The sequence below is a fragment of the Crocuta crocuta genome, unplaced genomic scaffold (assembly GCF_008692635.1).
Source record: "Crocuta crocuta isolate KB4526 unplaced genomic scaffold, BGI_CrCroc_1.0 scaffold72, whole genome shotgun sequence".
NCBI classification, from domain to species: Eukaryota; Metazoa; Chordata; class Mammalia; order Carnivora; family Hyaenidae; genus Crocuta; species Crocuta crocuta.
This window is the reverse complement of record NW_027529427.1, coordinates 9,407,447-9,434,877: the sequence shown is the minus strand read 5'-3', so window position 1 is coordinate 9,434,877 and position 27,431 is coordinate 9,407,447. Positions and strand designations below refer to the sequence as shown.

At 38.5% G+C, this 27,431-nt stretch overlaps 1 protein-coding gene and 1 pseudogene across 11 annotated transcripts in view; one reads left to right on the top strand and one right to left on the bottom strand.

The window, feature by feature from the left end:
- The window catches only part of BCL2L13 (BCL2 like 13), an 88,777-nt gene that overhangs the window by 44,837 nt on the left and 16,509 nt on the right, over positions 1–27,431 (bottom strand). For 4 of the 11 annotated variants that reach the window (XM_077759263.1, XM_077759274.1, XM_077759264.1 and 1 more), the window contains 3 exons: positions 11,697–11,786; positions 7,126–7,282; positions 3,206–3,275 (listed from right to left, as the gene is read on the bottom strand). The exons of 2 other annotated variants lie outside the window; for them this stretch is intronic. In XM_077759263.1, coding sequence (XP_077615389.1) covers positions 3,206–3,275; positions 7,126–7,282; positions 11,697–11,786 — 317 coding nt within the window. Of the gene's footprint in view, positions 1–3,205; positions 3,276–7,125; positions 7,283–11,696; positions 11,787–27,431 lie in introns of those variants that run through there. 5 more of the 11 variants (XM_077759272.1, XM_077759271.1, XM_077759265.1 and 2 more) reach the window with 4 other exon arrangements.
- Positions 17,549–17,715, top strand: LOC144227562 (small ribosomal subunit protein uS14 pseudogene; annotated as a pseudogene).

Here is a 27,431-nt window from a genome sequence, read left to right as displayed (position 1 = left end):
GGGGGGGGGGGGCAGAGAGAGAAAGAGAACAAGAATTCCAAGCAGGCCCTGCACCAGCAGCATGGAGGAGTCCAACATGGGACTCAAAGCCATGAAACCGTGAGATCACGGCCTAAGCCAAAACCAAAAGTCAGATGTTTAAATGACTGAGCCACCCAGGTGCCCCATATATACTACATTTATATATGTACTCTCTTATCTTAAAGAATCATACTATCATACCACTGAATTTCCAAAGTGTGCCAGTTTTTTCTTTACTATGCTTTAAATGAATAGAAAAAAGTTATAATATTGATCTTAAATTTTGCCATTCATGCTTCTATGCACATTAGACTTTGAAAGCATGAGTGGATCTAGGCCTTTGAATGGTATATGCCATTTCTGGGAAATGTATCTGTAGGCTAAGCATTGCTTTCTACAAATAAGTACCCCTTGTTTTAAAAAGAATAAATGCATATTGAAATTAGTTTCATGATTTGATTTATTTGGCATTATAGGAAGCAAGCTGATGCTAAGTATTTTTAAATAGTTATGTAAGCAAGCTTAACAGTAAATCTTCCTTCAGGAATATATATTAAGATTACGGAATGGGTGAAAGACTTACTTGGTAGGGGGAGAAAGTGGGTATGACTAAATGGATCTTTATGGTCCTATGATCTATCCTTTCTTTGAAAGTTTCTGAAGAAAAAAGTGGAAAGATCATTTTGTTGCATTCCTCCATTCTTGTTTTTAAAAGAACAAGTCCCAAGCTCTATAAATGGCTTGTAATAAACTTTCACATTTGAATTAAAGACTGTTAAACATGAAAAGAAAAATCATACTATTAATACAGGTTTGTGACCAGCTTTTTTCCTCCAATTCTTTTGATACAAAGAATATTCTACCAAGATGCTTTTAGAATCCCTATACAGATGAACTGATATTCAGTTTATCCCTAAAGTGGCATCTTCTGTGGACATTTTTTCCCCCTCTTCTCTCTGATGGGTGTTCCATTTGAGCTTCATTTACCTATCAGACAGCCATATTCTTTTCAGCCCTAGAGGACTTAGTAGGAGAGTAATAGTGGATTCAGCAGAGCAAGTAATACTCTAGTTGGCAAGCCTCATTTACATGAGGTATTCAAGCCACAGCCTTAGCCTTTGGTCCAGATGAGGGACTAAAATGAAGCAGAGAATGGAAAAATCAGATGGGTGAAGACAAAATAGTGAAGTCTGGGGTTTACTCAGACTTTTTTTTTGGATAACCATAGGATCAAGGGGAGGAGGACATACAAGAATTGATTAACAGTCACTAGACAAAAGTGACAGAAAGATAACATAGAATAGGGAAAGAAGGCTAGTAATATTAGATACCTACATATGTGTTATTTGATATACTAAGAAATATATCACAACCAAGCTCATTTTTATTTATATAATGAATCTATTTCAAACATCCAAATAAGAGGGTTTTTTAACTCCAAGAAAGGAAATGAAACAAACTTTTTAAATAAGTTATTTGCAGTTAAATAACATAGTGGAACCCCATCCATAATAGTGACTATTTGAGAACAAGTTCTCCCTTACTATGGTGCCAGGGAATATACTAAATAAGCATTTAACTATATCATGTCATTTAAATCTAGTAAAATTTATAAGGTTAGTATTATAAGATCCATTTTATGCATATGAAAATTCAGATTTAGAGGGGTGCCTGGCTGGCTCAATCAGAAGAGCAAGCAACTCTTGATCTCGAGGTTGTAAGTTTCAGTCCCATGTTGGGTATAAAGATTACTTAAATAAATAATACTTAAAAAAAAAGAAAAGTAAGATTTAGAGAGCTTAATGGACTGTCCAAAGTATGCATCTAGTCTGTGACAAAGCTGATATCTGAAACAAGTCCAATTACAAGTAGCCTATGATGCTAATTATTATGCTATAATGCTTCCAAAGCCTGTATTATAAGGTGAGTAAAAATAATACACATCAATTTGGTAGCAAGGTCACATAATTGGACTTACATGATTAACAATTCTGAGTAGAGGGGCGGGGGTGGGGTGATGGGTTAAATAGGTTATGGAAGGGGCACCTGGGTGGCTCAGTTGGTTAAGTATCCAACTTCAGCTCAGGTCATGATCTCACAGTTCATGAGTTTGAGTCCCGCATCAGGCTCTGTGCTGTCAGCTCAGAGCCTGGGGCCTCCTTCAGATTCTGTGTCTCCCTCTCTCTCTGCTCCTCCCCCATTCATGCTCTGTCTCTCAAAAATAAATAAACATTAAAGAAAAATTTTTAATAGGTGATGGGGATTAAGGAGTGCACTTGTTGTGATGATATATGGAATGTATATGGATATGTGGAATTGTTGGATAAAATAAAAACTTAAAAAAATTCAGAGTAGACATGCCTATTTATAAAAATAATTCTACTGATTTTCTCATTCCTAGCACAATATCACTAAGGGCCACAGTTCTTCCTCATACTGAGCTAAGCCCTCCTATATTGCATCCCCTTAGACTTTTTGCCTTTTCCAGGTGATAAATGGATAATACACTCTGAGATCACAGATAAGTACTATGGTACAGTGGAAAAAACTCTAAAGCTGGGATCAGAAGATCTGAGAACTCGGCTCTAGAGTTGATTCCAATATTTCCCAGTCAAGGGGTCCTGAACAATTCAATTAACTTTCTTCTCTGATTACTCACCTGATCTAACTAAATAAGAAAATAAAAAAACAAAATTCCATTCTGCTTTCTGCAGAAGACGGTTGTAATGATCCAATGAGATGTGACATGAGATACCTTGTAAATTATAAAACATAGATGGTATTACTCATTTAAGAAAACCAGAAGAACAAAAACAAAAGGGAAAGAGAAAACCAGAAGAAGTGGTCTCCATGTGAAGCTCTTATTCTTTTCTACCCTGAGACATACACACAGGGTAACAAATAACCATCTGGAAATAAATGTCACGTCCAATATAGAAAAATGAAGAAATGATGGAAAATTGAGAACAGATAGGAAGAGTGGCACACTATGGGACACGTATTTTGGGGCCAACCAAAATTTTGCAGCATTAACCAAAAAACCACTTTAATCAAAAACATCCACTTAACACAATTGGATTTATGCATTAAATAATGAGCTCAACAGTTAATGATGTTAACAATTTCTCCTGCACTTAATCAACACACTAAAATCTTGTAAGAGAAAAGATAATTTGGTTAATACCTTATTCCAGCCGCTGGCATGAACTGTAGTCTCCAGTGTACATTCCCGATATGCCTGATATGTCACTGGCCTGTAGAGATTTTTTTTTAAAAGTCTGGGTCACAAAGAAGGAAAAGTCTAATTTCCAGATGAATAAATATACAGTCACTATTCTGCTGTTGAACTTTTTGCTAAAGTACCCAAGAATATATTCCACATATTGTTTTGTATGAGATGTGGCTTTAACATTTGGTATGCATTTCTCTTCAGTCACTCCCTATAGGCTGAGAGGCATGCTACCAGCTTGGGAAAGCAGTTAACAACATAGGAAAATAGTAATAAGCAATAACACTTTTAAAATAATTGTTTGAAACTTATCCAACAGGATCTCCATGTTGGAGATAAACAAACACTTGGGTTATTAAAATAAGATCAAACAGTAACAAAAATGATCTCATTAATAAAATTAAAAGCACAATTTTAACTTATTTTAAAGGCAAAAAATTTAAAACACTTAAAAATTAAAGACACATGTCACTGAAAGACTTCTCAAATTGAGGATATAAGGAGTTGAAATAAACTAGGCCAGTAAATAGAGCTCTATTTTTAACTTGGAGTCTTATGACATCAAATCCTGGAGGGCAGAGATAAGCCTTTGTGATTATTTCCATGTAAGTTCTAGTCATACCAAAAAAAAAAGAAAAAAATCACTGAAGGATGATAATACTCATTAATTTATTAAGGCACTTTAGGTACTATGTGTAAGACTTGGTTGGTTTCATGTACAAATTAACAACCAAATACAACACCTAAATCTAAAATCTTGAATATTAGATTTAATAAAATTTACCTCCCCACCTTTTGTGGGCAAAATATTAACATATACGTAAAAAAGGAGAGGAATCTTGGTTTTATAGGATTTTGAAATCCATTCCAAAGACATTTTCTACTCTGAATCTGGTCTGTGAGCTCTTCAGCCTATAAATATTTAATAGTGATGACAGCTGCCACTCACTGGTAGCCTATGGTTTGGTTTGATATTTTTATATGTTTATATTTTATATTATATATTATAATTTTACACATTAGGAAATTGAAGCTCAGAAAAGCAAAGAGACTATCCCAAATCCACACAGCTGGCAAGCAGCAATGTAAGAATTGCTAGATCCAGGTCCAAAGGCCACACTACTCCTATTTTAAATTAGGATTGTGACACAGGCCATGATAATGTCTAGATACTACATGTGGCTGATGACCATCTGAAATGTGGCTAGGGATGTACTGAAAATGCAATATGCATACTAGATTTCTAAGACTTAGTAAGGAAAAAAGAATATAAAATAGCTCATTAATATTTTTTTATTGAGTGCCTGTTAAAGCTAATATTTTGAATATACTGGGTTAAATAAAATATATTAAAAATCTAAATTTTTAATATGGTTGCTAGAAAACTTTAAATTACATATACGTGACTTACATTATATCTATTGTACAGTGCTGGTCTACATACTTCAGAGAATAGTTCTGATGACACAGGTATCATTCTTTTATACAAGTCAATATCAAATCGATACTACAGTGATGCTGCAAGGAGGTAAGATGCATTGATGACCTCTTTAATAAGATGTTATGTACTACCTTCCTGATAGTACATTACCATTAAAGTAAGCTTAGAAGTTTTTAGAAGCCCTGAGCTAAATACCAGGTAGTTTTAAGACTTGAACTTCAGATACTATACAGTCTATCTACCTATATTCTCCCTGAGGCTTTACTCCCTTCACTTCCTTTCCTGAACTGTTTGAGGCTGCTGTGGGTCACAGGAGTCCTTATTGGCATTTTGTCTATCAGGCTAAAGTACTCTAGCATCCTTCAGAATGAAACATGATTTGAATCATTATATGTACACACATATATGCACATAGAAGATCCAGCAGATTAAAATATTCAGAGGAAATTTAATACATAGAAAAGCAAGTAGCTGAAAAATCAGCCCTATCTAATGAGCTATTTGAACAGACCAAAGAAGAAAAAGGGGCAGAAGGAAAACTTCTCAAAATGCTGGTGCTTGACTATACGAAGAGTTCCAGATTAGCTTCCTATCCGAGCAAAACTGGAGTAGGCAGTATTTTCTACCTTAAATATTATTCTCACCAACCTGTATAATACTTCTAGTTCATCATCAATGAGCTATTTTTAAGGTATTAGTAACGAAGCTTAACAACTTTCAAAAGTAAATTACTGAAAAAAATTTATTCATAAAGAGGCCAGATCTGATATACAACCAGAGGTACCAATTTAAAAAATAATTATGTCAGAGGCGCCTGGCTGGCTCAGTGGAACATGCAACTCTTTAGCTTAGGGCTGTGAGTTTGAGCTCCACATAGGGTGTAGAGATTACTTAAAAATAAAATCTTTAAAAAAACAAATAAATAATAAATAAATAAATAATAATTATGTCAGTATTTAGGGTTTGGGGGGAAAAAATCACCAAGTATTCACCTGACTATACATTTTAAAATATAATTTACTTTGCAGTGAGAAATAATCAGTATTTCCTATAGATTATGAAAAGAATGCCAAAAAAAAAAATACTTTACCTATATAACACTATTCTTCAGAGAGCTTATACTATCCCAGTAAAGTTGAAATTAATAGATGGGGAAATATAGATATAGAATGAAATGGTTTTCTTAAAGCCACAAATAGTTTATATTCAAGGTGGAAATATAATTTTTTGCCTTCTACTACCCTGTTATTTTATTCCCAGTCCCAATAGCTTTTACAAATTTTTTTTGTTTTTGGCAAAACAGTAGGTTTCTTCAAATCTTACATGAACCCTTGATATATAAAATATATGAAAATATAGCTATTCTGCTTTAGCAGAAGAAGGCCTAACAAGCCCCACCTACTGACCCCATCCCTCACCTTCTCAGGGCCCCTAAAGGCTCCACAGGACACTCTAAAAGCCATTGCTGTCCATCCAAATTTCCTATTTATTTTCTGACACCGATAATCTTCTCTTCACATTTATTTTTAAACTTTTCTATATATAAAGTTAAGAAAATCCAAACATGACTTTCATTTCAGTGTCCTACACATAATTTGGATTTTTACATTTGCTCATGTCACCAGAATATGCAGAAACAAATTGAGTTTTCTTTAAACACAAAGTGCTTCCTTCTAACAAATGGTAACATACAAAATTTGCCTACATGAAAATAAGGAATTACCTTACTACAACAGTACTTTGACATCTGAATTTTGACTCTTTTAGTGAAGAAACCAGTCTTCATCCTGTTTTAGATATCATTCTTCATTAAAACAAATTTTTTCTAATTCATACCAATTCTTTAATGATTCTCAGCAAGAATTAGAAGAAAAGAAATTTTGAGATTGACAATAAATGACTTAGTTCTATTTTAATATACTTTCACTAGAAGCTTCTTGTCTTTAACAATCAAAACCATAGTTAGTAGAGAAGTTCCCACTATAAAAATGTGGAGGTTGTTCATGGACAAGCCCAAAGTTTAGCAACATTTGGGATACCTAAAATACTGATACGATGTTAACCCCACATTACAATGCGTAAAACCCTAACCCTTATATTTATGTTGTCCACTAGACAGAATGGTAGTAGAAAGTGGTCAGGACAAGTGAAATAGTTTATATTTACAAAGCAGTTAAAGTACTTGTTGAATCCTGACAGATCGACAAGTAAACACAAATGATCAAATACATGTTGGAACAGTTAAATCACCACTTTGATGTAAAAGTTGTCAATCAAAACACAGAGATGCTTTAGGAAAGCAAAACAAAGAAAAAATGAAGAAAAGAGAAGGGGAACCGTTCACCTAAAACAAAGCCTTAACCAATCCAGTGCTGCCTGAGAGATCCAGAGACTACTTAGAGAACCACCTTCCCACTCAGCAAGGGTAACTCACTGGCTGAGGAGCATTTGCAATGCCTTTTGTAGAGGCTCTTTCATTTCCTGTGATACTTTTTCTCCAAGATGAGCCAAGCAGTCTTCCACTGAGCTTTCTGGGTTAGCAGGGCTGAACACAGGAGAAGTATGACGGTCAAAGCCTGTGCTGGTAAAGGCTGAAGACAGGATAAAAGAAAAGTCTATTTTAACACATAATAGCAAAAGCTACAGGGGAGCACCTGGGTGGCTCAGTTAAAGGTCCAACTCTTGATCTCGGCTCAGGTCACAATCTCACAGTTCTGAGATCAAGCCCTGAGTCAGGCTCTATGCTGACAGCACGGAGCCTGCTTGGGATTCTCTCTCCCTCTCTCTCTGCCCCTCCCCTCCTTGCTCACTCTCTCATGCTCTCTCTCTCTCAAGAAAAATAAACATTTAAAAAATGTTTAAAAAAGGTCAATCACTACAGGATATTAATCTTCCCTGGAACACAAAACTTAATTATTAGGTCCCAGTTTCGAGATTTTTTTTTTAAAGGAAAGATTTTTATAGAAAATCTTAGTTTTAGGAGAACAAAAAGATTAAACTGACATGCTAAAATACACAAGCCAACTTAATATGTTATTACATACCAATTTCATGTAAGAATGATAAATGAAAGGCAAATCCTAGCTCTATCATCCCACTTTGTATATTGTTTTTAAGATTTTGTTTTTACCATTATACATGTGACACTTTTTTCTAAGTTTATTTATTTTGAGAGAGAGACATGGCATGTACATGGAGGTGGCAGGGGTGGGCAAAGAGGAGAGAGAGAGAGAATCTAAGCAAGCTCCGCACTGTAAGTGTAGAGCCTGACGTGGGGCTCCAGAGGCCAACATGGGGCTCTAGAGGCCAATGTGGGGCTCGAACTCATGAACCATGACATTATGACCTGAGCCAAAAAGTCAGTCACTTAACCAACTGAACCACTCAAGCACCCCAAAATGTGGCACTTCTTAAGCCAAATTCTAATCAGCTTACTCCACTTTACAGGATTAGTCAATTACTTTCATCCCTTTTTTTATTATTATTTTTAATGTTTATTTATTTTTCAGTGAGAGCAAGAGCACAGGGGAGGTAGAGAGACAGAGAGAAGGAGACAGAGAATCTGAAGCAGGCTCTGTGCTGACAGTAAAAAGCCTGATGTGGGGCTCGAACTCATGAACCATGAGATCATGCCTTAAGCTGAAATTGGAAGCTTAACCAACTGAGCTACTGAGGTGCCCCTCATTCTTTTTCTCGAAGTTTTTTATTTTAATTCCAGTGGAGTTAACATACAGTGTTATATTAGTTTTAGGTGTACGATATAGCAATTCGACAATTCTATAACTTTCATTCCCTTCTTTTTTTTGAGAGAAAGAGAAAGAGACAGTGTGTGCACACAAGAAGAGAGGGACAGAAGAAGAGAAAAAAGAGAGAGAGAGAATCTCCACTGAACCATCAGGTGGCCCTCATTCCCTTGTTAAAATGAACTTTCAAACTCAATATTCCTCCATGTGGATAAATTTTATTTTATTTTATTTTTTAATTTTTTTTTTCTTTTTTATTTCTAGGAGAGAGAGAGAGAGAGAGAGCGTGAGCAGGGGAGGGTCAGAGAGAGAGGGAGTCACAGACTGAAACAGGCTCCAGGCTCTGAGCTGGCAGTCAGCACAGAGCCCGACGCGGGGCTTGAACCCACGAACCGCGAGATCATGACCTAAGCGAAAGTCGGACGCTTAACCGACTAAGCCACCCAGGCGCCCCTATGTGAATAAATTTTAAAACTATGAAGGTGATACAAGTTGCACATAAAAGAAGCAATCACAGCTTCTCTCTCCTCAGCTCAAACTACCAGCTTCTCATCTGTTTCCATGTTATACTGCTTTGCTCTACTAAAGGAAGAACAATCAAAATCACTGTTGCTCAAAGGTACAAATGGGATACAGGGCAGAAAATCCCAGTAAAGCAAGCAGCTATCACCCATTCCCAAAAGTCACTAATAACCTCCATAATATATTCACTGTATTAATCTAAGGCTTGCACCTAGAAGGCTGCAAAATTTACCAAAGTACATATTTCTTTACAAAGTACTTGCCTTCATGAAAGATGTAAATGACTGCAAAGTTCCCAATAATTCTGTTTTGTGAGCAAACTTGAGAGCATCCATTTTAAGAATCAGTGTAGGATAATATGGGGCATCAGTAAGTGACTGCATATAATTCTCTGATGCTTTTTTCCCCCTGTCTCCCTTCTGCCCATTTTAGGAAACATAAGCACTTGTTACCAGAAAGTGGACAAAGGCTTAACATTCTTTTGGAACTTTATTCAAAAATGTTGGTAAAAGAAAATAAAACAGAAGATTAAAATTAAGTTTCTGGAATATCTGGGGGCTCCAGGGTGGCTCAGTTGGTAGAGTGTCTGTTTTTGGGTCAAGTCATGATCTTGCGGCTCCTGTGCTCAAGCCCCACATCAGGCTCTGTGCTGACAGTGCCAGGGCCTGCTTGGGATTCTCTATCCCCTCTCTCTCCTTTCTCCTCTCTCCACTTTCTGACCTACCCTGTTTGTGCTCTCTCTCTCTCTCTCTCAGAATAAATAAAAGTTTTCTGGACTATTTGAATTTCTATTCATATTCTTTCTCTAACAGAGAACTGATTTATAAATTTATCTTCTCAACTAACTGGAAACTGATTTATAAACATGATTTTTAAAAAATTTTTTTAAATGTTTTATTTATTTCTAGGAGAGAGAGAGACAGAATGAGCAGGGGAGGGTCAGAGAGAGAGAGAGGGAGTCACAGACTGAAACAGGCTCCAGGCTCCAAGCTGGCAGTCAGGACAGAGCCTGACGCGGGGCCCGAACCCACGAACCGCGAGATCATGACCTAAGCGAAAGTCGGACGCTTAACCGACTAAGCCACCCAGGCGCCCCTAAACATGATTTATAGTAACATTTCTTGTTAAAAATTGGGTAACACACATCCACATAAAAACTTGTCCAAGAATACTCACAGTAGCATTACACATAATAGATAAAAATGGAAACAACCTAAATGTCCATCAACTGATGAATGGATAAACAAAATGTGGTATATAATACTGGAATATTATTCCACTGTAAAATGGAATGAAGTACTGATACATGCTACCACACGGATGAGGCTTGAAAACATTATGCTAAGTGAAACAAGCCAGCCAGAGAAGACTACAGAGTGTGTGATTCCATTTATGTGTATATCCGTAATAGGCAAACACAAAGAGACAGAAAGCAAATTAGTGCTTGCCATGGGCAGGGATGAAGGCAAGGACTGATGAGAGTAGAGTGGGAAGTGACCACTAATAGGTACAGTGTTTCTTTTGGGGATGTTAAAAATGTTCTAAATTTAGATTGTGGTGATGATTACACAATTCTGTGAATATACTAAAAACCATTGAACTGTACTCTTTTTTAAGGTTTAAAATTTTTTTTTTAATGTTTAAGAAACAAAGAGTGAACAGGTGAGGGGCAGAGAGAGAGGGAGACACAGAATCCGAAGCAGGCTTCAGGGTCCACACCGTCAGCACAGAGCCCCATGTGGGGCCTAAACTCAGGATCTGTGAGATCATGACCTGAGCCAAAGTCAGACACTCAACCAACTGAGCCACCCAGTTGCCCCAATTTTATTTTTTTAAAAGATTTTTTTTTTAAAGTAATCTCTATATTCGACATGGGGCTCAAACTCACAACTCCAAGATCAAGAATCACCTGCTCTACCAACTGAGCCAGCCAGGCACCCCTGAACTATACATTTTAAATGGGTAAATTTAAATATATGGGTAAACTTAATATAAACTGTACAAAAAAATCATTGGGCAAGATGTTCAATGCAGTTAATCATGGAAGGCAAATTAAGAAAAAACCCAAATGTTCCCTCAATTGTGAGGAAATGATTAGCTAAATATTCGTTCACTGTATGGAATTTCATGCAATTAGTAGAATAACTGGCTTTTAAAGTATTTTATTTTATTATTATTATTTTTTTCAGTAAGCTCTATACCCAAGATGGGGCTTGAACTCAGAACCCTTAGATCAAGAGTCAAATGCTCTACCAACTAAGCCAGCCAGGTGCCTGGAATGACCATTTTTAAAGTTCATGGTATAATATTAAGTACAAAATATGTGGCTACATATTACATATACATTACTATTACAACTATCTATAGCATACATAGGTGCAACTTACTTAGAAGCAACTTAGAAGCAACACAGAAGCAACTTACTTACATTTCCCCTTTTAATGTTATTATTAATTATAAAAATACTGAATACAAATCAAACCAGATTAAATGGAAAGTACCTTAAAATGACTGTTGAATCCACTGCTTAACAACAGAAAAGGCTGTCAGGTATCGTTTGGAAACATTTATAAACCTATCCTCCAGGAAAGAAACACGATACCTTCTAGTTTCACCCTTATAATTCTATTCCAATTCAATTCTGCAACGTTTAGAATGCTCTGCTGTAAACTATCAAACCAACAGTAAACCACACCAAACTGAGTCTCCTAATTAACTAGGAAAATAAGAATAAACAGACCTTCAGAAATTTCCTTGTCCAGGGATTCTAGCTCTTCTTCAATTTCAGTTTTAATTTTTAATAAAACTTCTTGATCCAGAGATTGTGAAGCTACAAGAGAGAGAGGGAAGCCGTTAGAATATGGGTAGTATTTTAATTATTTAACTCAGAAAATACAAATCAAAAGTCATTATCAAGGCTACTGGGCTAGAAGAGTCTTTTTTTTTTTTTTTTTACAAATAGTTTATTGTCAAGTTGGTTTCCATATAACACCCAGTGCTCATCCCCACAAGTTGTGCTAGAAGATTCTTAAAGATGATACAGTTGTGGGGCGCCTGGGTGGCTTAGTCGGTTAAGCGTCCGACTTTCGCTTAGGTCATGATCTCGCGGTTCGTGGGTTCGAGCCCCGCGTCGGGCTCTGTGCTGACTGCCAGCTCAGAGCCCGGAGCCTGTTTCAGAGTCTGTGACTCCCTCTCTCTCTGACCCTCCCCTGCTAACGCTGCCTCTCTCTCTCTCTCTCCTAGAAATAAATAAAACATTAAAAAAAATTAAAAAAAAAAAAAAAGATGATACAGTTGAGGGTTGGGTAGGTTAGACCACCATGATGGAGGAGCTGTTAATTGAACTCAGGTCAGTGTGAATATAAAATCATTAATCTGGGCTGTGTCCTCATCTTCTAGTTAAGAAGCTAGGAAGGAGATATCTCAGAAATCTTTTTGACATAATAACAGAAAAGGAAACCTAAAAAGTTGTCTAGGTAAGTGATAAATGTCTTCTAACACTGATATTCATGGTCCCTTATCTTCACATCTTCATGCAAACTACAGCCTAAAAGAAAGCCTATTATCCTCCAAAGATTTAAATCCTCCAACTTAGGAAAACTATGAAAATACCAAAAGTACTGGCTACACGCTATTATCATATAGTAAAAGGAAAAGAAGGTCTTGGTCTGTGGCATAGAATGGAGAACAAAGGGGAAGAGCTCTGAAGGAGAAAAATCAAACCAGATGCTTTACAATTTACTAATTTCTCCTGCCTCAGGTATCTGAAGCAGAGCCTCATCATTTCATAGAAAGCACTGAACACAAATATGACACCCCACAACTCTCATTCAGAATATATTTATAGACATATTTCTAGTACATTTTCAATTGTTTCTATCACTGTTTTCTACCATTGACAAGTTTTAGAAACAGATGGATTTGCCATTTATGTTATCTGTGCTGATAACACAGAGCCTGTTTGGGATTTTCTCTCTCCCTCTCTCTTCCCCTCCCCAGCTCTCTCTCTCTCAAAATAAATAAACATTAAAAAAATTTATTCCTATTCCTATTCAGTATGCACTCACTGATAATTTCTTCACTAAAAAAAAGACATATTATGCTACATTTTTACCTAACCCAGACTATCCTTCTTCCTGATTACTCAAATTCTGTCAACCCTTCAAGGACCAACTTAAGCCTCTGTACTTCTCTACAACATCTTGTTCACCTATTACTACTGTATCGCTCACATCTGAACACTTTACATAGTTCTGTTTGTGCCACATATTTTAACACTTAAGTACATACTGTCTTATACTGATCAATGAGTTTATAGTTTATTATCATTCTGACCACATTACAAACTATTTGAGATACTCCCCTAGGCATAGATTTGTGTCAAGCAAGGACTAAAAAGTACTCAAAAAGGGGCACCTGGGTGGCTCAGTCAGTTCAGTGTCTGACTCTTGATCTTGGCTCAGGTTATGACAGTTCATGGGATCAAGACCTAAGTTGGACTCTGCACCGACAGAGCATGGAGTCTGCTTGGGCTTCTCTCTCTCTGCCCCTTCCCTGCTTACGTGGGCTCTCTCCCTAAATATAAACTCTTTTTAAAAATGCTGTGTGCAGGGGCGCCTGGGTGGCTTAGTTGGTTAAGTGCCCGACTTTTGCTTAGGTCATGATCTTGCAGTTCGTGGGTTCGAGCCCCGCGTCGGGCTCTGTGCTGACTGCCAGCTCAGAGCCTGGAGCCTGTTTCAGAGTCTGTGACTCCCTCTCTCTCTGACCCTCCCCTGCTCACGCTGTCTCTCTCTCTCTCTCCTAGAAATAAATAAAACATTAAAAAAAAAAATAAAAATGCTGTGTGCAAAATGTCTAGTGCTCAGCAAGCTCTCAACATTTAATAAAAAGTTATAATAGGGGCACCTGGGTGAGTCAGTTGGTTAAGCATCTGACTTTGGTTCAGGTCATGATCTCACAGTTTGTGGGTTCATTGCCTGACAGCTCGGAGCCTGAAGCCTACTTTGGTTTCTGTGTCTCTCTCTCTCTCTCTCTGCCCCTGCCCTGCTCAGACTCTGCCTGCTTCTCTCACTGAAAAATAAATATTAACAAAAAAAAATTTTTAAGTTACAATAGTTCTTTAAATAAATATATAACTAAAAGTGAAAAAGTGCTCAAATAGTTGAGAGTGATAGCTATCACTATTACTATAATAAAGACACAAATGATTATGATGTATATGTATAAATGATAACATTGTTGGGGAGAGAGGATACTTAAGAAAAAACAAAACAAGTGGCGCATAGGTAGCTCAGTTGGTTAAGCATCCAACTCCTGATTTCGGCTCAGGTCATGGTCTCACAGTTCATGAAATCAAGCCTCGCGTCAGGCTCTGTGCTGACAATGTGGAGCCTGCTTGGGATTCTCTCTCCCTCTCTCTCCGCCCCTCCCCTGCTCATGTTCTCTGTCTCAAAATAAATCATCTTTATTCAAAAAAAGAGAAAAAAACAAAATTAAAGTTATTTATAAATTATAGAAATTTAGGGCACCTGGGTGGCTCAGCTGGTTAAGTGTCCAACTCTTGCTTTCAGTTCAGGTCATGATCTAACAGTTGTGGGATCAAGCCCTGCATGGGGATTCTCTCCTTTTCCCTGTCTCTGCCCATACCCTGCTCTGTCTTCAAAATAAATAAATAAAAACTTAAAAATAAATAAATAAATCACAGGAATTTAAAAAGTTATCAGTATATTTTAAGCCTAGCTCAAATGACAAAAGAGAAATAAAATGACAAGTTGTTTTGGGTTGCCTGGGTTGCTCAGTCAGTTAAGCATCCAACTTCAGCTCAAGTCATCTCACAGTTTATGGGTTCAAAGCTCTCCCTCCCCCCTCACTGGGCTCTGTACTGACAGCTCAGAGCCTAGAACCTGCTTTGGATTCTCTATCTCCCCACCCCCGCCCACCCCTCTCCGACTTGCACTCTAACTCTCTCAAAAGTAAATAAACATTGGGGCGCCTGGGTGGCTTAGTCGGTTAAGCGTCCGACTTTTGCTTAGGTCATGATCTCGCGGTTCGTGGGTTCGAGCCCCGCATCGGGCTCTGTGCTGACTGCCAGCTCAGAGCCTGGAGCCTGTTTCAGTCTGTGACTCCCTCTCTCTCTGACCCTCNAAAAAAAAAAGTAAATAAACATTAAAAATATTTTTTGAAAGTCATTTTATGTAAGTCAATAAGAGTATAGACCCATTTATTTATGGTGATGGAATTATGACCGACAATATTATGAAAGAGGAATGGGAAGAATAAGACCTCAGGGTGCCTGGGGTGGCTGTCAGTTAAGCATCTAACTGTTGATTTCAGCTCAAGTTGTGATCTCACAGTTCATGGGCTCGAGTCCTACGATGGGCTCTGCACTGATAGCATGGAGCCAGCTTGGGATGCTCTCTCTCCCTTCTCTGCCCTCCCCAACTTGTGTGTTCTCATGCTTTCTTCTCTCTCTCTCAAAATAAGTAAATAAACTTAAAAAAATAATAAGACCACAACTATTATCTCCATGTTTATGAAGAGTTATAGTCAATGCCTGAATTATTTTATATTTGAAAGGCTCTGTAAAATAAAGACCATCTAATCTATCCCCCTCATTACATGAATATGGGACTTAGAGAAATTGAAAAGATTTGCCATAAAATAAACCATATAAAAACAACATTAGCAAGTTTGGGGATGCCTGGCTAGCTCAGTCCATAGAGCACGACTTCTGATCTCAGGGTTGTGAGTTCAGGCCCCATGTTGAGGGTAGAGATTACTTAAAAACAAAAATCTTTAAGAAAGTAGATCTTCTGACAAGTAAAATTATTACTGAATTCTAAAACATGATAAATTTTTATGTACCATGAAAAATAAAGAATACATGAATGTTTTATCTTCCATTTGCCTCCTTTTGGAAAATCTACATACCTAAAACATATACACACCCACATACCCAATCACACCACCACCTAAAACTACTACCATGCCACAAAGTAAATGACAGTAATGTCTTAGTTACCACATGCCTCACCTGCCAGATTAAAGAAAAGCAGCTGATTAAAAGAGTGTCTATTCTCATGAGACTAATGTGATGCTGATTACACACGACAAGTTGTCATACTTGATAATAAGCCATGTGGAAAACCTAAACCAGAAAAAGTCTACTGCTGTCAGGATACAAAGGGCTATTTATTTAGCTAACCAAAGACACAGACAGATTCAGTGATTTTCATTTAATCAACCCCCCCCAACCCAGACTTTCAAAAGCAGAGAGCTATGCAGTAGCACCAATGCAGCATAAATCCTCCACTACAAACCCAGAGAAAAATATTTCAAAGATAAACAGACTTTAGCCCACCAAATCCCACCCACCTCAGTGTCAAAAGAAGAGTCAAGTGAGTCAGCAATCATCATATTCCAGCACTGCAATACACTCAGGGCTTTTAAAGTATCAGATCAACAAGTTTAGAAGAGTTATTTGAGTAGAGCAAAATATTTTCTAAATCTATGGGTCCCCAAACTGGACACACATTAAAATTACTGAGTGAATTACTGAGTGAATTAAAAATACAGATTCCCAAGCCCCATCGTGGGAGCATCTGGTAGGTCTGGGGTTAGGGCCCATGATTTTCTTTTTAAAGACTTTTTGTAGGGAGCACCCAGGTGGCTCAGTCGGTTAAGGGTCTCACTTCGGCTCAGGTCATGATCTCACAGTGTGTGAATTCAACCCCCACATCAGGCTCTGTGCTGATACCTCAGAGCCTGGAGCCTGCTTCAGATTCTGTGTCTACCTCTCTCTCTGCACTCCCACCTCAATCGTGCTCTCACTCTCTTAAAATAAACATTAAAATTTTTTTANGCGGAGTGGCACCTGGGTGGCTCAGTCAGTTAAGTGTCCAACTTAAGCTCAGGTCATGATTTCAAGGTTTGTGAGTTTGAGCCCCACATTGGGCTCTGTGTTGACAGTGCAGAACCCGCTTGGGGCTCTCATTCTCTCTTTCTCTTTCCCCTCCTACTCACACACTGTATCTCAAAATAAGTTAAAAAAAAACCAAACTTTAAAAATTAAATTTAAATTTCTTTTTTTTTTTTTTTTTTTGTTTATTTTTTTTTTTTTTTNNNNGAGAGTGCTTCTGTGCCGGGAACAAGGCAGAAAGAGAGAACTCCAAGCAGGCTCCGTGCTGTCAAGGCAGAGCCCAATGCAGGGCTCGAACCCACAAAATGTGAGATCATAACCTGAGCCGAAATCAAGAGCTGGATGCTTAACTGACTGAGCCACCCAGGCACTCAAGACCTTTTATTTTATTATTATTATTATTTTTTAAAGTAATCACCACATCTAATGTGGGGCCAGAACTTAAAACCCCAAGATCAAGAGTCGCATGCTCTACCGACTGAGCCAGCCAGGCATACCCATGATCTTTTTCTCATAAGCATTCAGGCAATTAGTCTTAACAAATACTGCTCTAAAAAACCCCGTATAATCATAATGATTCAATTATTTATTCATTTACCCCAAATGATACCATACTAGACAGATTTTTAAAAGCACAAAACAAACTTTTGTCTCACTACATCTGAGAGAGTAAGATGGGTCACCAGCAGCTCTACTGGAGCCATCAAGGAAATCTGGTCAGGTTCTTATTCCTGCCGCATCTGCTCAACCCACATGGTCTGATCCAGAAATACGGCCTCAATATGTGCCCCAGCGTTTACATCAGTATGCAAACGACGTAGGCTTCCTTAAGTTGGATTAAGTGAACTTCCTCAACTGGGTCATCCAAGAGACCTATCTTAACTGCAGATATCCAAGGTACCTACTTTCATGCTGACTCATTCCACACAAAATAAAAATACTTCAATTACGAATATTTAAAGAAAATAAAAGTACAAAATAGTCAGTCACAATGGTAGTTTTCAGCTCTAGTGTTCCCACACCCCCAGGTATCCTGCACACTGGGAGACAGATTTGAGAGAGGACAGATCTGAAGAAGAATGCAGGGGAAATTCACCATGCACCCACTCAAAGTCTGGTTTCAGGATCAAATATCTGTTCGTGATAGAAAAGCTGAGAAAAGAATGAAAGAGTACACAATCTCCAGAAATAATGAACTGTGAGTCAAAATTTGGGATGGGGTTATACGAATCTGTCTTAAGGGTGGATTTGAGATGGCAAGAGTCTCCAAATTGATCTACAGATTCAATGCAGTCCCTATCAAAATTCCAACAGTGGGGTGCCTGGGAGGCTCAGTCAGTACAGCATGTGACTCGACGTGGAGGTTGTAAGTCTGAGCCCCACTTGGGGTATAGAGATAATTTAAAAATAAAATCTTAAAAAAAACAAATTCCCAACTACCCTTTTTCCAGAAATGGACAAGACAATCCTAAAATTCAGAGAATTACAAGAGACACAAAATAGTCCAAGCAATTTTGAAAAAGAAGAATGAAGTTGGAGGACTCAAACTTCACAATTTCAAAACTTACTATAAAGCTACAATAATCAAGATAAGTGTGGTTATGGAATAAGGACAGACAAATAGAGCAATGGAACCTAATTAAGGGGCCAGAAATAAATACATATATTTAAGGTCAACCGATTTTTGAAAAGGGTACAAAGAGCATTCAACGGGAGAAAGAAGAGCCTTTTCAACAAATAGTGCTGGAAAAACTGATATTCCCATGCAAAATAATGAATCTCTACCCCTACTTAGCAAATACAAAAATTAATTCAAAATGGATCAAAAATTTAAATTTTTTAAATTAAAAAAATTTTTTAAAGTAGTCTCTAAACCCCACATAAGACTCAAACCCATAACCGGAAGACCAAGAGTCACACCCTCCACAAACCGAGCCAGCCAGGCACCCATCAAAGATCTAAATTTAAAAGATAAAACTATCGGGTGCCTGGGTGGGTCAGTCGACATTTGAGCATCCGACTTTGGTCATGATCTCACAGTTTCTGGGTTTGAGCCCCGCACTGGGCTCTTCACTGACAGTAGAGTCTGTCTATCTCCCTCTCTCTCTGTCCTTCCCCGGAAATCTCTCTCTCTCAAATATAAATAAACATTAAAAAAAAACAAAAAAAACTTCAGGGGCACCTGGGTAGCTCAGTCGATTAAATGTCAGACTTCACCACAGGTCATGGTCTTGACCCCACGGTCGTGAGGTAAACGACGCTTAATCAACTGAGCCACGCAGGTGCCCCAAACTATAAAACTCTTGAAAGGAAACATAGGTAAAAATGTGCATGACCCTGGATTAAGTAATGATTTCTTAGATATGACACCAAAAACATATCAAAGAAAACACGGATAAACTGGACTTCATAAAATTATATACTTTTGTATATCAAAGTACACTCCACAGTGCCTAGGTAGGCCCGTTGGTTAAGTGTCCAACTCTTGATTTCAGCTCAGGTCATGATCTCAGAGTCATGGGGTCGACCCCATGGGGGGATCCATGCTGAGTGTGAAGCCTGCTTGGGATTCTCTCTCTCCCTGCCCATCCCCCATTCATGCACATGCATGGTCTTTTTAAAAATAAATATTACAAAAAAGTACACTATCAATACAAACTACAGAATGGAAGAAAATATCTGGAAATCATGTATCTGATAAAGGTCTGGTATCTAAAATATATATAGAATTCTTACAACTCAACAACAGAGAGATAAATAACCCATCAAAAAATGGTAAAAGGATTAATTAATAGACTTTTCTCTAAAGATATAGAAATGACCAATAAACACATGAAAAGACATTCAACTTCATTAACAATTAGGGAAATGCAAATTAAAACCATAGTGAGGGACACCTGGGTGGCTCAGTCAGTTAAGCATCTGACTCTTGATTTTAGCTCTTGTCATGATGTCAATAGTTCATGAGTTTGAGCCCCACATTGGGCTCTGTACTGACAGTGCAGACTCTGTTTGGGATTCTCTCTCTCCCCCTCTGTTTCTGTCTTTCTCTCTCAAAATAAATAAATAAACTTAAAAAAAAAAAGTAAAATAAAACCATAGTGAGATATCACTGCATATCCACTAGGGTAGCTAGAATCAAAAAATGAAAGGGGCACCTGAGTGGATTAGTCTGTTAAGCATCCGACTCTTGATTTTGTTTAGGTCATGATCCAGGATTATGGGATCGAACCCTGCATCAGAATCTGTGCTGAGCATGGAGCCTGCTTAGATTTTCTCTCTCTCTCTCTCTCTCTCCCCCTCCCTCCCTTTCCCCCACATATTCTGTGTCTCTCAAATAAATTAAAAAATAACATTTTAAAAAATAGCAATAATAGCAAGTTTGGCAAAGATGTAGAATTTAGAAAGTGGAACCTCCATACATTGCTGGTAGAAATGTAAAATGATACAACCACTGTGGAAGACACCTTAGTAGTTTGTTACAAAACTAAGCATACTCTTATCATATGATCCAGCAATCATGCTCTTTGGTATTTACCCAAATGAGATGAAAACTTACATCTACACTAACTTGCACATGAATGTTTAAAACAGATTTATAATTGTCAAATTTTGGAAGCAATCAAGATGTTCTTCAATAGGTGAATGGAGAAATAAGCTATAGTACATCCATACAATAGAATATTATTCAACTATAAAAGAAATAAGCTACCACAATGAGATGCCACACTTTACATGCATTAGGATGGCTATTTTTATAATACAAAACAAAAACAAAAACAAGAAAACCCCAGAAAACAACAGTATTGGTGAGGATATAATAGAGAAATTGGAACCCCTGTGTATTACTGATGGGAATATAAAATGATGCAGCTACTGTAAGCAGGAAAAAAGTAAAGCAGTTCCTCAAAAAATTAAACATGTGATCCAGCAGATCTATACCTGAGCATATACCAAAAAAAAAAAAACAAACAAACCTGAAAGCAGAGACTCAAACAGATATTCATAACACCAATGTTGATAGCAGCATTATTCACAAGAGCCAAATGGGAGAAATAACCCAAATGTCCATCAACAGATGAATGCAAAAGCAAAATATGCTATATGCATACATTAGAATATTATTATTCCACTTTTTAAAAAAAGGAACAGAGGGCGCCTGGGTGGTAGAGTGTCTGACTCCTGATTTCAGCTCATGTTATCATCCCAGGGTCATAGAATCAAGCCCCATGTCGGGCTCCATAGGGAGCATGTAGCCCATTTAAGATTCTTTCTTTCCTTCTGCCCCTCTCCCCTGCTCATGCACTCTCCTTCTCTAAAAAGTAAAGATGAAAATAAAATTTTTTTTTAATATTTTTATTTTATTTCTAGGAGAGAGAGAGAGAGAGACAGCGTGAGCAGGGGAGGGGTCAGAGAGAGAGGGCGACACAGACTCTGAAATAGGCTCCAGGCTCTGAGGTGGCAGTCAGCACAGAGCCCGACGCGGTGCTCGAACCCATGAACCGCGACGCGAGATCATGACCTAAGCGAACGTCGGACGCTTAACCGACTAAGCCACCCAGGTGCCCCGAAAATAAAATTTTAAAGGTTTAAAAAGTTTTACGAGAGGTGCCTGGGTGGCTCAGTCAGTTGAGCATCCGACTTCAGCTCAGGTCATGATCTCATGGTTCGTGGGTTCGAGCCCCGCGTCGGGCTCTGTGCTGACAGCCAGCTCAGAGCCTGGAGGCTGTTTCAGATTCTGTGTCTCCCTCTCTCTCTGACCCTCACCTGCTCATGCTGTCTCTCTCAGAAATAAATAAAACATTAAGAAAATTAAAAAAAATACAAAGTAAAAAAATAAAACATTTTTCAAAAAAAAAAAAAAAAAAGAGAAGGAATGAGGGGGGCCTGCTGGCTCAGTCAGTAGAACATACGACTCTTGATCTCAGGGTCATGAGTTCAAGCCCCAGGTGGAGTGTACAGATTACTTAAAAATAAAAGGAAGGAAATTCTGACACATGCAACAGCATGGATGAACCCTGAAGACATTATGCTAAGTGAAATAAGTCAGACACAAAAAGACAAATGTTGTTTGATTGCACTCAAATGAGGTGTCTAGAATAGTTAAATTCATAGAGACATAAAGTAGAATAGTGGTTGCCTGGGGCGGAAGGGAAGAGGGGGAAAATGGGAAGTTACTGTTTAATGGTTGAGTGAATACCAAACCAGTATCGCAACTACATGTATTTGATAGTCACATTACTAATTAACAGACAGGAACTTACTCTCTCCTTTTTAACCTAAGAAAAAAATGTCTTATTAGTAAATCCATATTAATTACGTCAGCATCAAAGTTCTCTATAAGAATAAACACAAAATTGTCCATAACAGAAGCTATTATTTGATATCAAATACGCAAGTCAAAAGGACTTCTACTAGTCAGAATACATAATCCAGAACAGGGTTGATTATATTCAGCATAAATTAACACTGGAAGAGTTAGCTAGTTCTGGAAAAGTGTAGAGTTAACTATTTATGGAAAAGTCTATAACCAGCACAATACTCGGGGGGAAAAAATGAAAAATGTTCAATGTAACAGAAATCTTGGGTCATGAATTGGGTCACTTCACTTAGCTTCTTCTCACCCTTACTGCTTTATGAACTTGAAACCAAACCCTACCCTACCCACATTACATCAATGAATGCTACAGCAGACCCTACGGATAATAGCATGCGAATACACTCTACATCACATTTTAGATAACAGGATAGCAAAGCAGCAATAAGAACCTAACTTTTCCCTCTAAGAAGTTAGCCTGAACACTTTTGTATTTAAGTATAAATACTCTGTACTCAAGCTTACAAGAAAACAGTACAATGATAACAACTAAGTTTCAAAAACAACACGAAACAAAATCAGTAAAGCAGGTAAACTCAAATCCTACAGTGCTCAGGTGGAAAAAACTTCTATACTCATGCATGAAAGAAACTGACCAATACAGGCATAGGGTCCTTACAAATTTGATAAACCACAGGAGGTGAAAAATCCTGGTTTTGTTGAGTATGGAATCTGTTACAATTGAGAAACAGGGGCACTTGTGTGGCTCAATCGGTTGAGCATCCGACTCTTGATTTCAGTTCAGATCATGATCCCAAGATACAGCCCTGTGTTAATCCAACACTCAGCATGGAGCCTGCTTAAGAATCTCTTCTCTCTTGGGGCTCCTGGGTGGCTCAGTTGGTTAAGCGTCTGACTTTGGCTCAGGTCATTATCTCGAGGTTCGTGGGTTCGAGCCCCACGTCAAGCTCTGACAGCCAGCTCAGAGCCTGGAGCCTATTTCAGATTCTGTATCTCCCTCTCTCTCTGACCCTCCCCTGCTCATGCCATGTGTGTGTCTCTCTCAGAAATAAATAAAACATTTAAAAAAAAAACTTTAAAAGAATCTCTTCTTTCTCACTGACCCTTTCCCTCACTTGCACACTCTCTCTCTCTCAAATTAAAAAAAAAATTTAATAAAAATAAATTTTTAAAAAATGAGAAATAACATAAACAAGCGGAATTTGAATAGGTGGGGAAGTGTTTATGTATTAGGGTCCCAGTTAGTCCAGCACCTGCCCGGTTTTCCCGGGCAAACTGGACACTTGGTTACCCTAATATGTATATCTGGGAAACATGTTAATTAGGACAGGCTAGTCTATGCTATGTAATAAATGAAGCCAGAAATTTCAGCAACTTAACTCAAAAGTCCATTTCTCCCTCATGTTACATATCTAACTTAAGGAACTGGAAGACCTGCTCCATATAGTCACTTAGCAACCCTTACTGCTGCTGGTGGCTCTGCCCTACTGTAACAATGCCATTTGGAACATATGATCCCTCCTACATCCACACACACCCCACAGAGCAAGAGAGAAAAGCAAACTAGTTATTAAATGCCACAGCCTAGAGTGACACAAATCACACCACTCAAATTTCATTGGCTAGGACTAGTCCATATGGCTCTGCCTAAATGCAAGTTTTCCATGGGCCCATCAAGAAGAGAAGAATAAGATACGGGTGAACATTAGTAATCACTATCATAAGAATCTACCATTGCNGCCTGAGCAGAGGAGGGTCAGAGAGAGAGGGAGACACAGAATCTGAAGCAGGCTCCAGGCTCTGAGCTGTCAGCACAGATCCCAACGTGGGGCTCAAACCCACAAGCTGTGAGATCATGACCTGAGCCAAAGTCGGACGCCCAACCAACTGAGCCACCCATGCGCCCCTATTTTTTATTTTTTAAGTTTATTTATTTTTGAGAGAGAGACAGAGTACAAGTGGGGGAGGGATAGAGAGTGGGGGAGACACAGAATCTGAAGCAGGCTCCAGGCTCTGAGATGGGAGCACAGAGCCTGACATGGGGCTCGAACCCAAGAGCCATGAAATTGTGACCTGAGCCAAAGTTGGATGCTTAACCAACTGAGCCACTCAGGTGCCCCAAGCATGGTTTGTTTAAAATACAACACAGGGTGTTGTATACAACTCTGGGTGGCTCAGTTGGTTAAGTGTCCGACTTCGGCTCAGGTCATGATCTCACGGTTCGTGGGTTCAAGCCCCATGTTGGCTCTGTGCTGAAAGCTAGCTCAGAGCCTGGAGCCTGTATCAGATTCTGTATCTCCCTCTCTCTCTGACCCTCCCCTGCTCATGCTGTCTCTCTCTCTCAAAAATAAATAAAACAAAAAAAAATTTTTTTTTTTAAATACAACACAAGGGCACCTGGCTAGCTCAGTCGGTACAGCATGAGACTCTCGATTTCAAGGTTGTGAGTTCAAGCCACACATTGGCTGTAGAGATTAATCCAAATAAAAATAAAATCATTAAAATAAATTAAAAAATAGGAGCACGTGGGTGGCTCAGTCAGTTAGCATTTGACTCTTGATTTCAATTCAGGTCACGATCACAGGTTTGTGGGATCAAGCCGCACGTCAGGCTCCGTGCTGAGCATGGAGCCTGCTGAGGATTCTCTCTCCTTTTGCCCCTCTCCCACACTCACAAGCTCTCTCTTTCTAAAATAAAAATAGGGGCGCCTGGGTGGCTCAGTTGGTTAAGGATCCGACTTCGGCTCAGGTCATGATCTTGTGGTTCGTGGATCCAAGCCCCATATTGGGCTCTGTGCTGACAGCTAGCTCAGAGCCTGGATTTCAGAGTCTGTATCTCCCTCTCTCTCTGACCCTCCCCTGCTCACGCTGTCACGCTGTCTCTCTCTCTCTCAGAAATAAATAAAACATTTGTAAAAATTTAAAATAAAAATAAACAAATAACAAGATAGTAAGAGACATAAGACGTAATAGGTGATGACCAAATCACAGAAACCAATTAAAGTTTTGTAAAGTAGCCTTAAGGGAAAGGGAGCAACTGTGGGTTCCCAATGTAAGGAGCGATGTGAGAAAGCTCAACATGGGCTTGTAGTCTGCAAAATGCATGATGGAGAAGACATAAAGTGAAGGATAAAAATCAGGAGATATTTGCAATAACTTGAGGCAGGACCTGTAGGATAATGGGAGAATCGTCACAAAATTGGGACAGTGTTAAGAGCGGACAAAGAAAGAGGGCAGAGAAGTGCCTGGCTGACTCAGTTTGTAGAGCATATGACTACTGATCTCAGGGTAGAAGCTCAATCACCATGCTGGGTGTAGAGCTTACTAAAAAAGGAACGAAGGAAGGAAAGGAGGGAGGAAGGGATGGCAAGAAGCAGAGTAAAAAGCTAAAGGATGACTCCTATGTTTCAAGCCTGGGTAGTAGCAGTGGTATTGTGAACAAATTATTGTAAAAACAGAGGTTGGCTTAGAGGGGAAAATAAAAATCTGAGTTCTAGGGACGCCTGGGTGGCTTAGTGGGTTAAGCATCCGACTTTCGCTTAGGTCATGATCTCGCGGTTCGTGGGTTCGAGCCCCGCGTCGGGCTCTGTGCTGACTGCCAGCTCAGAGCCTGGAGCCTGTTTCAGAGTCTGTGACTCCCTCTCTCTCTGACCCTCCCCTGCTCACGCGGTCTCTCTCTCTCCTAGAAATAAAAATATTAAAAAAAAAAAAAATCTGAGTTCTAAACCTAAGTGTCTAAAAGAGAAAAGAAGTGTCTAATATTACACTAGTCATTAGCCACAGGCAGCTTTTTAAGTTTAAATAAAAATCAAATAAAATTAAAAATTCAGTTCCTTAGTCACACTAGTCATACATTCAACTATCTCATGTGACATGGGACTACAATACTGGACAGGGCACATACACAACATGCTCATCACTGTCCCAAATTCTATTAACTAGTATTTTTATAGACCTGTTAGGCTATCACTAATCAGAAGAAGGTTTTAGAAAAGTAAATGAAACTGGAAACTGGAAAAGGACAAGTTTTAAGGAATCTGTGAGCTAACTGAAGGACTCTCATGTGCCTATTCCAAAGAAGGCTGGTGAACACCCTACGTGTCCCCGCAGCAGGAGACTACAGATACTTATTTACTGACATGGACAGATTTTCAAATATGTTGTTAATTTTTAAAATGTTCTCAAATGGCACAGGTATCACCTGATTTTTATAAACTATAAATTCAAATTTACATGTTCCTATATAANATTCTTACTGTCTTTTTTTTTTTTTTTTGCTTTTCCAAATACTTTCACATATATTAAAAATATTTTAATAAAAAAGAAATATGATTAAAGATTGGAAGTGACAAGGAGACATACTTGGACTTAACACTAACATCATTCAGTTTTGTGCATAAATGGAATGCATTCCTCAACAGTAATGAGAAAAATACCACTCATCAGTTCCCTGCACTGATACCAAGTGTCAGCAAACTATAACCCGTGGGCCAAATCTGGCCCAGTGCATGTTTTTCTACAGCCCATGAGCCAAAATGGTTTTTACATTTTTAAATTGTTGGGAGAATGAGTCAATGGGCAAGGGGGATTAAGAAGGACACTTATCGGGATGAGCACTGGGTGTTATTCATAGGGGGTGAATCACTAAGATTCTCCTCTTGAAATCACTATTGCACTATATGGTAACTAACTTGGATGTAAATTAAAAATAATAATAATTTAAAAACCAAAAAAAATTGTTGAAGAAAATAAAAAGATTAGTATTTCGTGACATAAAAATTATAGGAAACTCAGTGCCTACAAATAAAATTGAACTGGAACACAGCCAGTTGTTTCGAGATACAACAGTGGACATGAATGGTGGACCAAAGTCTGTGTGTGGCGCTCTCGCAACTGCGCACTATTGCTCAGCACACTACATACTGCAGTGACAGTTATACCTACACAGCATTTCAATCGCCACACATATTGCCATAGCACAACTTTTTTTTTTTTAATGTTTTATTTATTTCTGAGAGAGAGAGAGCATGAGTAGGGGAAGGTCAGAGAGAGAGGGAGATACAGAATCTGAAACAGGCTCCAGGCTCTGAGCTAGCTGTCAGCACAGAGCCTGTCGCAGGGCTTGAACCCTAGAACCGGGAGATCATGACCTGAGCCAAAGTCGGACGCTTAATCGACTGAGCCACCCCAATATAGCACAACTTTTATGTAACCTGTGCA